The 13,581-nt window shown below is 41.2% G+C and overlaps 3 protein-coding genes across 3 annotated transcripts in view; all 3 read right to left on the bottom strand.

Moving 5' to 3' along the window:
* xpo4 (exportin 4) overlaps window positions 1-13,581 on the bottom strand; it is a 230,709-nt gene that overhangs the window by 26,409 nt on the left and 190,719 nt on the right. The window lies entirely within an intron of this gene.
* gjb8 (gap junction protein beta 8) lies at window positions 291-5,006 on the bottom strand. The gene is made up of 2 exons (XM_050049236.1): window positions 4,868-5,006; window positions 291-2,657 (listed from the first exon to the last, which is right to left on the bottom strand). The coding sequence occupies exon 2, from the start codon at window positions 2,622-2,624 to the stop codon at window positions 1,827-1,829; it is 798 nt and encodes a 265-aa protein (XP_049905193.1). The 5' UTR covers window positions 2,625-2,657; window positions 4,868-5,006; the 3' UTR covers window positions 291-1,826.
* cryl1 (crystallin, lambda 1) overlaps window positions 9,429-13,581 on the bottom strand; it is a 58,919-nt gene continuing 54,766 nt past the window's right edge. Inside the window, exons 8-9 of the mRNA XM_050049233.1 lie at window positions 13,460-13,569; window positions 9,429-11,239 (exon numbers count right to left, since the gene is read on the bottom strand). Of these exons, the coding sequence (XP_049905190.1) occupies window positions 11,135-11,239; window positions 13,460-13,569 (215 nt within the window). The 3' untranslated portion in view covers window positions 9,429-11,134. The remainder of the gene's footprint in view (window positions 11,240-13,459; window positions 13,570-13,581) is intronic.

Raw genomic sequence — 13,581 nt, forward strand, 5'->3', positions numbered from 1 at the left:
AACATTCTCATTTGATTGAACAGCAAAGAGAAAACTGTTGTGGTGTGGTGGGTAAAATTTCATCATGTTATAAAAAGTTTTTGTCAGTGTAATCTTGTGCAACACACTCAGTAATTATATTATACACATATAAAAATGAAAAACTCTAGCATCACTCATAGAAAGAATAACTAGTTTCAAACTTCACCTCATTTTTCTGCTTCAGTTTTTATGACTTCATTTGTTCTCTTTTCTCTTCAACACCAGATAAATCATTCTTGCTTTGAGGAAAGTGTTTGTGCTTGTTGGAAGGGGGGGGGGGGGGGTGGTGGTTCACCAACCACCACTAGGTGTCAGTGTAGACTGATTCTTCTCTTCAAAACACTCAAGCAACATTAGACTGTGAACACATCAAAACCTCCACCGTACACCCACAGTGAGGAAAGTAAGGTGACACTTGTGACAATGTGGAAGAAACAAAGACACAAAGACGTGAATAAAAACCTGAAACAGGCTCTTTGAGTAAAACTGGTGGTAACTCTACCAGATTTCAAAGGAGGGAGCCAGTGTCCCAGGCAAAACTACTCAGGTGCATGATCCATAAACTATGGTGGGGAGAACATCTGACTGCCTTTAGATGCACATTTGAGGCCATATGTAGAAATACAGAGCAAATATGATTCAGTGTTTAACCTACACATGAACACAGAAGATGGTCACCCCAACTACCAACCCTGTCTCCTAGAAATTATGTCTGTCTAACTAGACTGCTTTTTAAAATACATTGTTTTGGCGACATAACAAAACAAAATGAAATACTACAATCAGGCAATGTGTAGACTTTGCAACGAGGTGGTTATGTAGGACGTTGGGCACACAAAGCGTGATCGTTTTTCTTTTGTTTCTTATGTATTTCGCACCAGAGCAGCCTTAACACACAAAGTCCAAAATCGCGATGAGTGGTGACAAGTCATGTCATGCCGTTTTTCGACGGGAAAAGTTAAAGGATTACTTGCAATCTTATGTGGAGCTGTTAGCGGGGACGTAGCTGGTTTATAAAAGGTAAGGGTCTCACTCCTACCACTATTTTTGGCTGAGATATACCGTCTAGAAAGTGGGATCATAACTTTCACGTTTCATATGGCTTTATTCTGGTGATATTTTATGGTGTTTCTGTGTCAAAAACAACATCAGCTATCATAATCACACCTGATTTCAATAAGGTACAATGTCTGAAGCTGGCTGAGTGCTGTTTGATCACTGAGTGTGACCAACTTTTCTTTTGGAGCTCCACCTGGATCTTTTCATGGAAAAAACACTGTAGAATGGTCATACTTTGAGCAGTCTTCTTCAAATTTGAAACGAGTGTTCATTGATAGTGTGCCTACAGCCCCATACTGTCATTTACCTGCTCAGATGAAGCCACAGACAGTTATTCATCCTGAAATACATTTTTTATTTTATTCTAGGCAAAATCTTCAATTTTTTTACCAACTTCAGAGCCCCATTACTCTGTCTGTGTATCACCTAGAGTGTTTCTGACACTTTCACAAGAAACTTCAGAGAGTTTTCTTTCTGGCAAGACCTCATGCATGCATGTAGTCAGAGCAGTTCAGAAGCTACAGTCATTTTAATTTGGGTATGTCATTTTAGGCGTTTTTGCTACAAAATGGGGGCGGAGTACAAGATTAATGTTCCCCCAGTCTGTTTCCCATGAGATAATTCAGATGGATGCTCACATTTGGAGCCTGATTACCAAACTGTAGACACAAACTGGGACCGTTACAGGTGGCTGGATTTACAGTTTCTGCTTTTCTTCCTCTCTGGTACCCCCCCATAACTTTCCTTCAACACATCTTGTCCCTGGTCGAATCAGGTGTAGGAGACAATAGCATCTCGTTCCTCTTGTTCTCCAGATGGGCACTGTCCCGTGTCATGCTGTCTGTGTGGGTGTACAGGTGTTTCCTCTTGTTGGAGCACCTCATGAGCGCCTTGACGATGAGATAACACAGCTCTGCAACGTTAAGCACCATACAGATTGCTGACGAGGACACCATGAAGATGGTGAAGATGGTCTTCTCTGTTGGCCTGGAGATGAAGCAGTCCACCTTGTTGGGGCAGGGCCACTGCTCGCACTTTACCAGCCGGGGCATCTGGAAGCCGTCGTAGACCATGTACAGCGCGTACATGAAGCCGCCCTCAAAGATGAGGCGGAAGAACAAGCTGCAGGTGTAGGTCCACCACAGTGGGCCTGTGATTGGCAGACGCCTCTTCTTCAGTATCTCCAGGTCATTATCTGTCATCTTCTCAGTGCCGTTGGAGGCCAGCATGGTCCTCTTATCCCCACGTTTCCTGTAGGCCACATGCATGGCCACCAGCAGAGCCGGGGTGGACACAAATATCAGCTGCAGGCACCACAAGCGGATATGCGACACAGGAAAGAAGTGGTCATAGCAGACGTTTTTGCAGCCAGGCTGCTGCGTGTTGCATGTGAAGTCTGACTGCTCGTCTCCCCAGACGCTCTCAGCAGCCAGAACCAGGATAGTGATGCGGAAGATGAAAAGGACAGAGAGCCAGATCTTTCCTAGACTGGTGGAGTGTTTGTTGACGCCGCCCAGTTGGGCATAGAGCGCCCCCCAACTCATTGTGGCGAGGAGGAGTGTGGAAGCTCAGACAACCTGTAGAAGGCAGACATACAACAGAAGTTTAACAGCCTAGAAAACCCAACGTTCAGTGTGTTGATGAGGAGCATCTACCTTTCTCACAGAACTTCTGTCTGCAGAGATGTACCTGATGTCAGCCTACACACTCAGAAATATTTCATAGGGGTGGCCAGATGGGACGACTGAAAATTTTGGGGTGACAATCCAAAACCAAAAGCCAGAACTGAATTTTAGAAATTTGATTTTGCTGCTGCAGTAGGCTATATAAGTTAGTTGAAAACTATGCCAATATGGAGATTTAAAGAACATCATTCTGATATAATTTTGTTTCTTAGTCTACTGTTATTAGTACTAATTATCTGATGTGTATAGACTATTATCGGTACAGTTAACATTTTGAGTTCCACAACAATCCAGTTTTCTGGATCTTTAGGTTTAGGCAACAAAAGCACGTGATTAGGTTTTGAAAACTAAATCATAGTTTGGCTTAAAACTGACATGGAAAGAACAGTGGGACCCAGGTGAAAGACTGAAGTTTGTCTAACCCATCCTCCCTGGACGGACTTTGTCGCTCTTCATATAATGGCAGCTGCTGATGGCATTACAAACTGACGCTGCCTGGTTTGTATCATACAGCCCTGAAGGGTGCCTCTGTGTCTGTCTGATGCCGACATCAGAGACATCAGAGATCGGCTTTATTTGACAAGTTGGGAGTAAGAACAGGCTGGGGTACTGATAAAGCCCATTTTCATTCTGATATCTTAAGTTGAGAGTTCAGGGGACACCTTTAAAAATGGCCTCGTTGGTTGTTCCCTCGCAAAAATTTTACCTAAATTTGGAGCATTATTTCACCCCCTTGCCAACAGACTACACCGACATGGTTTGAACATGTATGCCTTAGGTTGTATAGTTTCTAAAGATACCACTACCTTCTTGCTAGCTTACAAAACAGTAATGTCAGCCTCCAATTATTTTTGACGGGGGCAGTGGAGGTCCAGTAATTGTATCAGGGTGGCCATGCCCCCCTTTGGTCCCCTCTTGGGAGCACCACTGTCTACAGCTCCTTTTAGTAGAAGATTGGCATTTGGCAGTGATTTAGTAATTTCATGTTTTGGGGACACAGGTGACATGTCCCCCTTAATATTTTGAAACATAGAAACATTAAAGTAGACTTTTTTTTTTTTTTTTTTTACAAAGTTTTTACAGCATACTGTGATGCAGAAAAGGCACAAATTGGTGCGGAAAAATTAACCAGTATGCAGGAAATTAAGTGTTTGATTCTCATAATTTTCTATTGGAGGATGTCCCTCCAAAAACCCCTCCATTTCATATGTACCCCCCCTAATGTTGAAACTAAACCTACACCCTTTGCTTTGTGACATGGGCCATAAGTGGGACTTAAAATCACTTTCAGGACAGGAATGAAAAACAGACACAGACTTTATAAACCTGTCCCCTGTGTCTAATGTTTGACTTTTGGATACTGGTTACTTTTATAAGCCATATAAATGATACAGGCAACATTGAAAAGTTATTATTTGTTACTATAGAGCACCTATGTTGTCTATGTTTTAGAGATCTCAACATAGTTTACTCTATAGTACCTCTTCTATTACTACCTGATCATAATAAAAGTATTACAAGCTCATTTGGATGATAATCGCTTTGAAAATGTATTAATTCGGGATTTACTTTCTAGAGCGCATTAATTTGCTGTCACTATGTTCGGCCTTCATGGCTGTGATTTTTTGTTTAACGTGCAGAAATAAAAATGACGGTGAGGATTAAATGGGGCAGGATTACATTGCAAATTCAGAAAGCAAGCGTCTTTGGTCCTGATTAAACCCATCTTTTTGCCTACCTGGAAACACTTTATAATCTTTCATCTTCATTCTTGATGTATTTAGGCTATAGGATAATAACAGTTAATTTGGTCTTTAAAGAAAATAATTACTTTCTTAAAAGAAACGAACATTTAAGTATTAAAAGGAAGTTTCTGCTTTTTCGCTGTGATTCAGTTAATTGGATTTTTCCTTCAGTGTCCGACACACACATAAATCACGCTTAGTATTTGCACTCTTGCGACACGAAAGTGCGACATGTAATTATCAGGTAGGGCCAGAAACTGCCTGTTGTTATTGTCGTCATCAGCATAACTATTTTGAGAAATTAGGTCAAAGTGCAACGAGTTCACAAATCTAAACATTATAACACAAATAACTCACCTGTTTCTGAAGAGGTTATCTTAAAAAAAAAAAGTCAGTTTTCCATGAAGGGAAAAACAGTTAATCCAGTATTTAGTGAGGTGTGAAGAAAAGAAGCAAAGAAGCGTCTTGCTCGTCTCCCAGCTGACAGTGAGACACACCTGCTGTCTTTTAAGGCTTCATCCCCCTGCTGCAGACAGGGGAGGGAGGAGCCGGCCTCAGGGTGGGGCCAGACCTGCCAGACACCCAATGACAGAGCCTGGCTTTAAACTTTTAGCGTTTCAAACTCAGCAAATAGAAGTTTGAATTGTGTGAATACTCTTAAGATAAAGGAGGCATCTCATTTTAAAGGTCCAGTGTGCAGGATTTAGGGGGATATATTGGCAGAAATGGAATATAATTCAAGAAGCATGTATGAAAATAAGAATTGTTGTGTTTTTGTAACTTTAGAATGAGCCGTTTATATCTACATAGGGAGCAGGTCCGCCTCTGTGGAGACCACCATGTTTCTACAGCAGCCCAGAACAGACAAGCCGAGCACTGGCTCTAGATGGCACCATTCGGATTTTTAGGTTTTGCGATGGCCACCATAGTTAGAAGCCAATCTGCAATGAGCATTGTTGGAAAAACACTGATTTTTTTGTTTGCTTGTATATTTTATTTAATTTTTTTTTCAAAATATACAAAGCACACAGTCACAAATTGACAGTACACAAACACCAATGTTACATTACAAATGTTAAAAAAAAAAATTAACAGACAATTGAATAAATTGGCACGTGACAATGGAAATAAAAATGTAATAAAATTAAATACTACTTGAGAGAGAGCGTAAAAACACAGATTTTTAATGTTAAACTGCTTTATGCAGTGTTTTTGCCGGTTTTAATCACTTGGTCTGTTTGCTTTGAAGAGGAAGAAACCTCTGCTGATAATTTGTCTCCATGTAAAAACCTCCCAAACGTCTAGATCTTAAGTTATCAAAGAAAACAGGTGAGCACACCAGGGGTGTAGCACCAAATTCGTAGTCTCTGTGAACGCCCCCGCCCTTTCTCTCATTATCCTTGTCTCCGTCACACTCTTTTTGACAAAGTTAGTTTTCTTTCTTTCCCTTTCCTTTCAGTCTTTCTTTTATTTTTGGAACACTAATTTCCCGTTCTTGGGAGAGACATGATGGTGTAAACTGGTGCTCCAGCAGCATAAGCAGTCACTTGCCCAGCTCTAGCTGTGTGTAAGAATCCTCATGCAGGAGCAGACTAAACTATTTTGCACCTTCAAGGTGTGAGAGGGGCCTCAAAGAGCTTCCACTATCTATTTATTAATTTATTTGAGTTCAGTCTTTCAAACTATTTAATCACCCAATTTGAATTTTGTTATGGCACAAATTACTTTAAAATAAAAAATTACAAACAAAAACCCAACTTTTTATTCCAAGCTTTTTGGGGGCTCCCCTCCAACTGGGGCCCTGAGTTTATCAGTCCCACTTTTCCCCCAACTATGACGACCCTGGAGCACATATCAGCATGTGGTGGGCAAGCCACTTGTCTGTGAACACTGATTTGTCACGTGAAACTGATTTATTTAGTGTTTTGACCAGTTTAGAACACCTCATCTGTTTAGTTTAGGAGAGGAGGAGACCTCTGTGAATAATTCGCCTCCCAGTAAGACCACCTGATCAGAAAAAAAGGTGAGCACACATTATGTTACCAGAGAAGAAGAGCAGTGTCAGCTAGTTGCAATCCTCACCGCTAGACACCACTAAATCACCCTAAATCTTACACATATAACCTTCAAACATCATTGGTGGAACATAAGAGCTATGTTTTTTAATTTAGGTGAGGGGCAAATTATCAAACTCTGGTCAAAATGGAAATATAAATAAATGAAGACTAGTTTAATTTTTGATGGATGGATGATTGGATGGTCAAATATGACTATTGATCCAAGGTTAGATCAACTTGTTTAACCAGCTTGTGTGGCTCGTTTGCATTTACTAGTAATAGAGTACTTAGCTCCATTATATTATCTCCCTCCTCTCCTGTATTTAACTGAAATTCAGTCTCATGTTACTTCAGCCAAGCTCATAATTTCTGCCTTTGGGGAGAAGAGTCTGGTTCTGCTTGACATTTCTGCCTCTTAAAGGAGAACTATAGGCTCATTTTCAAAATTCATATAAGAGTAAACATTAACAGTTCTCTCCCAAATCCAAAAGCTACAGTGCAAAAATTCTAAACTGTGAGATGTGTAATGTGATAGAGTCTAAGAGTCTGTAACTATAACACTGACAATGAATTGGGGAAGATGTTCTAGATGACACTGAGAGCACCCAGGGAAGTGCTCTGCGTATATGGGTATATTTTCTGTTTCAGAATTGAGAACACTACAACAGAAATAAATTCATTTGGGTAAGAAAAGAGAAAGCAAAAAAAGAAAGAAAGCAAGAAAGCAAACATTTTGTGCGTCTCCAAAATCTAACCAATCGCCAGAAAAAATATTGCCATTGTACATTTTTGTAAACCACAGATGCGTTACATTTGCACATTATCATGTAGTGGATTGAAACTTTGCATTTCAACAATGTTGTGGTTAACGTGTGGTTAGAAAGAGATGATGTCTTGGTAAAACACAGCTGCTTTTCATGGCACAATCACCATTGCCATGAAAAGCACTATCCCACTATCCTCTGAAAAAACAGCCTCACAAAGCACCCCAGACGTCCCTCTCCCCAGTGATACTTTCCAGCTCCTCCTGGGGGACTCCAGGGCATTCCAGGCCAGATGACATACAGTGGTGTGAAAAAGTGTTTGCCCCCTTCCTGATTTCTTACTTTTTTGCATGTTTTCCACACTTAAATGTTTCAGGTCATCAAACAAATTTAAACATTAGTCAAAGATAACACAAGTAAACACAAAATGCAGTTTTTAAATGAAGGGTTTTATTAATGAGGAAGAAAAAAATCCAAAGCTACATGGCCCTGTGTGAAAAAGTGTTTGCCCCCTAAACCTAATAACTGGTTGGGCCACCCTTAGCAGCAACTACTGCAATCAAGCATTTGCGATAACTTGCAGTGAGTCTTTTACAACGCTGTGGAGGAATTTTGGCCCACTCATCTTTGCAGAATTGTTGTAATTCAGCCACATTGGAGGGTTTTCGAGCATGAGCCGCGTCTGGTGGCCAGGCCTTGGCCCATCAGGCTTAGTCGGGCTCAGCTAGAATAATCAACATTGAGCCGTCGCCCTGTGGGCCCACCACCTGCAGGGAAAGGAATCAGAATCAGGTGCTTGTGTGGCAGACGGCATGCAGGGGTGGGTCTGATGCTTAGCGTCGCAGACTGGCTCTGGGGATATGTTACATTTGCACATTATTATGCAGCTGATACGCTGAAACTTTGTTTTAACAATGCTGTGGTTATGTTGTTAGGTTTATAGCTAGGAAAAGATCATGTTTGGCCTAAAATACCCGGTTTTGGTGGCACAATCCCCAGTGCAACAAAAAGCAGTATCTCCCTGTCCCACTATCCCTGGTGTAAAAACAGTAACAGGTATCTAAAAAACACCCTTGTGTGGGTTTTCAAATCACAACTGGTTTTGTTGTTTGTTGGTCTCGAACAGTCGTCTGCAGCTTGGCAGGTGTCTGACCTACGTACAAAACCATCCACTATCCCCCCCCTTGTCCCTCCACCTCCTGATGACAAAGTTACCTTATACACTATATCACTTGAGAAACATTGATATGATACCTATGAAACATACAAATGCAATGTATTCATGTCTTGTAGAGAAATAGGGTGGCAACATTTTTCTTCTAGTTCCCATCAGGCTCCCATTCATTGTCTATGGAGCAGCTCCAGACTTTATACTTGATGACAACACAAGTCTGAGACTTACTTCTCTGGTTTCTGGCTCTGAGAGAGCGAAGCTTATATTCACACATAGTGACTGAACTTTCCTCGGCCATTGAAATAACATATTTGAATATTACTTTAGATGGTGTTTCCCTCTAAAAGGAGGTTTTTCCCTGCCGCTGTTGCTAATGTGCATGCTCATAATAGATAGTGTTGGGTCTCTGACTATATGCACATACTAGACCCTCTTTATAACATCTTATATTTTCATATATTACTTTTTCCTGACATTATATTTAGTATGTAAACTCATACATATATATATATAGAGAGAGAGAGAGAGGGAGACAGTATATAACCTCTACTGTATAAACATGTTTAGATTTTTGTTTTTGTAGTAGCAGTGCACATCTCATAAATGTAAGCCACGCAGTATGATCATGTGATGGTCACTTTGGTCACTGTGAAATGAAATCTGTAACATGAGCAGAGCAGGAACGTCACAGCGAGTGTATGTAGCACTCGTGACATGTTTCCATTCTTTGTTTCCCATGATTCTGGACCTTATCAGTAACCAGTTAATGCTCTGCACATCATCCATTTGTTTTGCTGGAGGGAACAGACACCACTGCAGCATTCAGCCTAACTTATTTAATATTTGATATGACAGTTTTATTTTCCATCATGAATAGGTTTAAACACGTTGTATTGGATGAACAGAAAAAAATTACATAGACGTAAGATTCCATAGTTTTATTATTCAAACATAATAAATTTTTTTCCACTTAATTAATTCACACAGGAATCCAGTATGTGTTGTGTAACACCTGATGAGATGATTTCCTTTAATCCAGTCCCTTTATTTCAAAAATATTAGTCTTAAGATCAAGTTGTAGACAAAAAGATAAAATATAATGTCCATAAAGAGGCACCTTGAGAGCACAAATTTTCATTTTCATTCGTTTAATCATTCTTAATATTTAAAGGTTCTGTAGGAGACATTCAGAGCATTAATACAGCAGTAGATAACAGTTTGTTATGTGAAGATATAGTGGAGTAATGGCGTCCTGACCAAATGGTGAAGTCACGCTCCTTCTGTGTGTGTCGTGATCTGAGCTTCTCTGTCCGTTGTTGTGGTGGACTCTACAGGGGTCAGCAACCTTGGGTACGTGTGCCACCGCTGGCACGCTGTGGCTTAATGAATAGCACACTAGCAATAAGTTTGCAGGAGAGTTTGTTGAAATGTTCAGCTGGGGTTTTCCCACACGTTGGGATTTATATCGCCTACTTTTCCGTTATCATTGTACATGTACTTTGGGGACAGATGGAGCAGCAGAACGCCGGGGGCAGTGAAGGTGTAACTTAGCCGTTCATTGTGCTGGGTCTGAAAGTTTCCTTTCACTCAACGCAGCAGCCGCTCCTCTCATCCATTAATCTAATCTGATCAGATAGGATCAACTGAGCTATAGACCCTTTTACTGTTAGTAAAGTTTGGCATTTTTTTGGTGGGCGGGGCTTAGCTGGAGGCAAAACAATTCTCAACATACATTAGCCAGCGCTAGCTAGTGAGTTGTTTTGGCTTGTTTAAGACAGTGGAGGAAGATGATGTGAGTGGTGTGGGAATGTACCGTTCGGGCCTTTAGTCTCATCGCATTTAACTATAGCTGTCTTTGTTTTTGTTGATGGGCAGTGCCTGCTGGAATGCGATAAAATTTAAATTTTGAGTCATGACTCCTTCTATTCTGGCTCCCAATAAAACAACAAGACCGCATTTTATGACTCCTATGTAGCCTACAGCCCTCCTGACGTCATTGTGACATCAGCCCTAAAAGGGTCTATTTTCTACTCCGTAACTCAAACTCTACAAACTGCTGGCAAGGAAAAGAATAAACTCATGAGAGGGGACACACACGCAGGGAAAGTTTGCAGCTTTAGCATCGCACTTGATGAGAGTATGGATGTGAATCATATAGGCTACCACGTTTGGTGGTCATATTAAAAAGGTTGCCGACCCTGTGGCAGATGGTCCAGTGGCACCTACATGTTAAGGCATGTGAGTCCCTGAGTGTGAATCCCTCTGGCTAGCTAACCACCACTCGCCACCACTCTACTGTTGATAATACCTTCCTGATCCATTGAGGCCGACCTTTGTTGTTGCGGAAACATAGCGCCCACCCTCTGGTTCCCCCCGGTTAACACCATTAGCTCTGTCAGCACTGTTGCAGTTGTTAGTGCTGTTCGCCACCTCCATGTTGACAACCGCGTGCAGACAACTCCAGTCTGGACTCTGACTCATAGATATGCTCTCAATGTATACAGCTGCTTTAAATTCTTATCAAATGACATGTCTGTCTACTTAATTCCTGTCCATCTACCAAATTTCATAGATTATTTTTTCAATCATAATCAGACGTTTTCTTGACTTTGGGCCCTGCATGCTGATCTTAGTGCTCCTTCTTCAGCTTGGCCAGACCCATGAGGAGCTGGTCCCTCCTCTCCATCCTGGCAGACAGATGCTGCAGGTTGCTGGGAATCAGCTCACACATCTCCTGCAGACAGCAGGGAAGGAAACGTGAGAAAAAAGCAAAGAATAGATGCCTTTCAGATGATGTGAAAGTCCTCTGACGGCCATGTTGGAGTTCCTCAGGAACTCCAAAAACAATGGATGAGAATATAGATGATTGTATTTCCAAAAGTATGCAATAGTTTGGTTTTAACCGGAAACAGATTCTTTCAGCACATGTTGTGTTTGGGTACTATTAGTTTCTTAGCTAACCTCCACTTCCCTGCTGTGAACACATCTGATTTACACACTGGATAATGTGTGCTAGCTCGAACACAGGAAGTGCATGGATGTAAGGTCTGATTCCCACAATATCTCTGTATTGGTCATGTGTTCTAGCAAACACAGTTGGCCATGCTTGTGTAAAGCTTGTCATCGGACTCTGACTGGTTGGTTGGGATGCCTTCACAGTTTGGAAAAGGCATATAGTGTGAACCTTGGTATGTTTTGCCCTCTTGGTGTAGCTCATTGTTGGCAGATAAAAAGAAGAGGCTGGTAACCCCATGTGTCACAAATGTGGCATGTCTGTCTCAAGAGTAGAGTAAAGAAACTGTTTCCAAACTGGGAGAAAAGGAAGGACATTTCCTCAAACCTAGGTAGAATTAAAAAATAAGTGAAACTTGAATATGGCATGTCCATTAGACTCAATATTCAAAAACAAGTTTTTTGCTGTTATCTGGCCTGACTCTCTTTTCAGTTAGCAGTTGAGTTCTTACAGCTTTGGCACTGAGGCTTGAGCTAAAGCAGGAGTGCATGTGGATGCACAGTACATTATGTTGCAGCAGTGTTTGAGAAACATACTGGAAGATTTCACACTATTTTTTCCTGGGTTGCTGCTGGGATTTGTTCTCAATCCAAGCTGACTATAGCTCCTGTCCTCTATGAAAGAACAAGCGACAAACTTCGAAGTTACACCTTTTAAAGCTATAAGGAAGTGAATGAGTGATACACATATCATTGGTTTTCGGCCAGCCCAGTTGTCAGTATAAATGTTGGCAGGTTTCTGCAAACCCTGAGTATTTTACATCAATGTACTATGTCACTATGTAGTGGATATGTTGGAACTTTACGTCTCAAAATCTCTGTGGTTAATGTGTGGTTATGTTTAGACACAAAACCACTTGGTTATGGTTAGAAAAGGAGGATGTTTTGGGTTAAAATGTCCAGTTTTGGGGGCACTATTCTGTCTGGAAACACAACGGTGTCTCTGTAAAAAAACAACCACTTTTTGTGGCATTGTCCTCAGTGGAAACATTGCAATGACTCGCCAAAAAACAAGCAGTTTTGTTGTTTGTTGGTCTTGAACAGTCGTCTGCAGCTTAGTGGGTGTCTGAACTTGAGGTGTCATACCATCCACCATCCCCTACACCTCCCAATGACAAAGTCAGCTTCTTACGTCACTTAAGTAACATTGCTAGGATGCCTGTGAAACTTAAATATGTAACATTCGTGGTTCATGTGGCTGTTGTTTTTTGTGCTTCCATGTATCTCTACCGTTGTACCATTAGCTTAGAAAATTTAGCTCCTGGGTGTGATTCTGTATATATACAACTTAAGTCAACATGCAAAGGCAATATTGTAAGTGAATGTTTTAGAATATGACTTTCTTAAGACTCCAAACTTGTGTACCACCTATAAATATTTCCTAAGAGAGGCAGAAAGCACCAGAAAACAAGGTATCTGTTAAACTATTTATTGCACCAGCTTAGGGTTTCCTCACACAGTGACCTTGTGTGGCTAACGTTTTAACAGCCTCTGATAGCATGTGACTTAGTAATGCCTACTTAGGAGAGAGCAATTTGACGGCGGAGTGACAAAGAACTCCTGATTTTCAGTCATGCAGAACTAAAGTGACCATTGAGAAAACATTATATTCATTCAACGTAATCAACAGGAAAACAATCATAAAAACAGGCAACAATATCTATTTATTTTTTTAAAGATATTTTTTGGTGCATTTTTGCCTTTAATTGATAGGACAGTCAAGCATGAAAGGGGGAGAGAGAGAGGGAGTGACATGCAGCAAAGGGCCACAGGCTGGAGTCGAACCTGGCCCGCTGCGGCAACAGCCTTGTACATGGGGCACCTGCTCTATCCACTCAGCCACCGACGCCCCAACAATATCTCTTTTGATTAAAATGAATAGTTACATTTTGAGCATGAGTTTCAATTAATGCATTGTCTCATTTACTGCCGTCATACTTACATTTACGATTCTCTTGGCTGCCTCACCGCTGGAGAAGTTTGGTACAGGCCCAAAAGAGTTCAGGACCCTCGTTATGCCCTCTCCATACCGTTTCATATAGTCCTCCAAACCTAAGGGAGGAC

This window comes from Epinephelus moara, chromosome 7 (genome assembly GCF_006386435.1).
Source record: "Epinephelus moara isolate mb chromosome 7, YSFRI_EMoa_1.0, whole genome shotgun sequence".
Taxonomy (NCBI): domain Eukaryota; kingdom Metazoa; phylum Chordata; class Actinopteri; order Perciformes; family Serranidae; genus Epinephelus; species Epinephelus moara.

Coding starts and splice junctions, on each gene's coding strand:
- gjb8 (XM_050049236.1), bottom strand. CDS start 2,624: ATGAGTTGGGGGGCGCTCTATGCCCAACTGGGCGGCGTCAACAAACAC.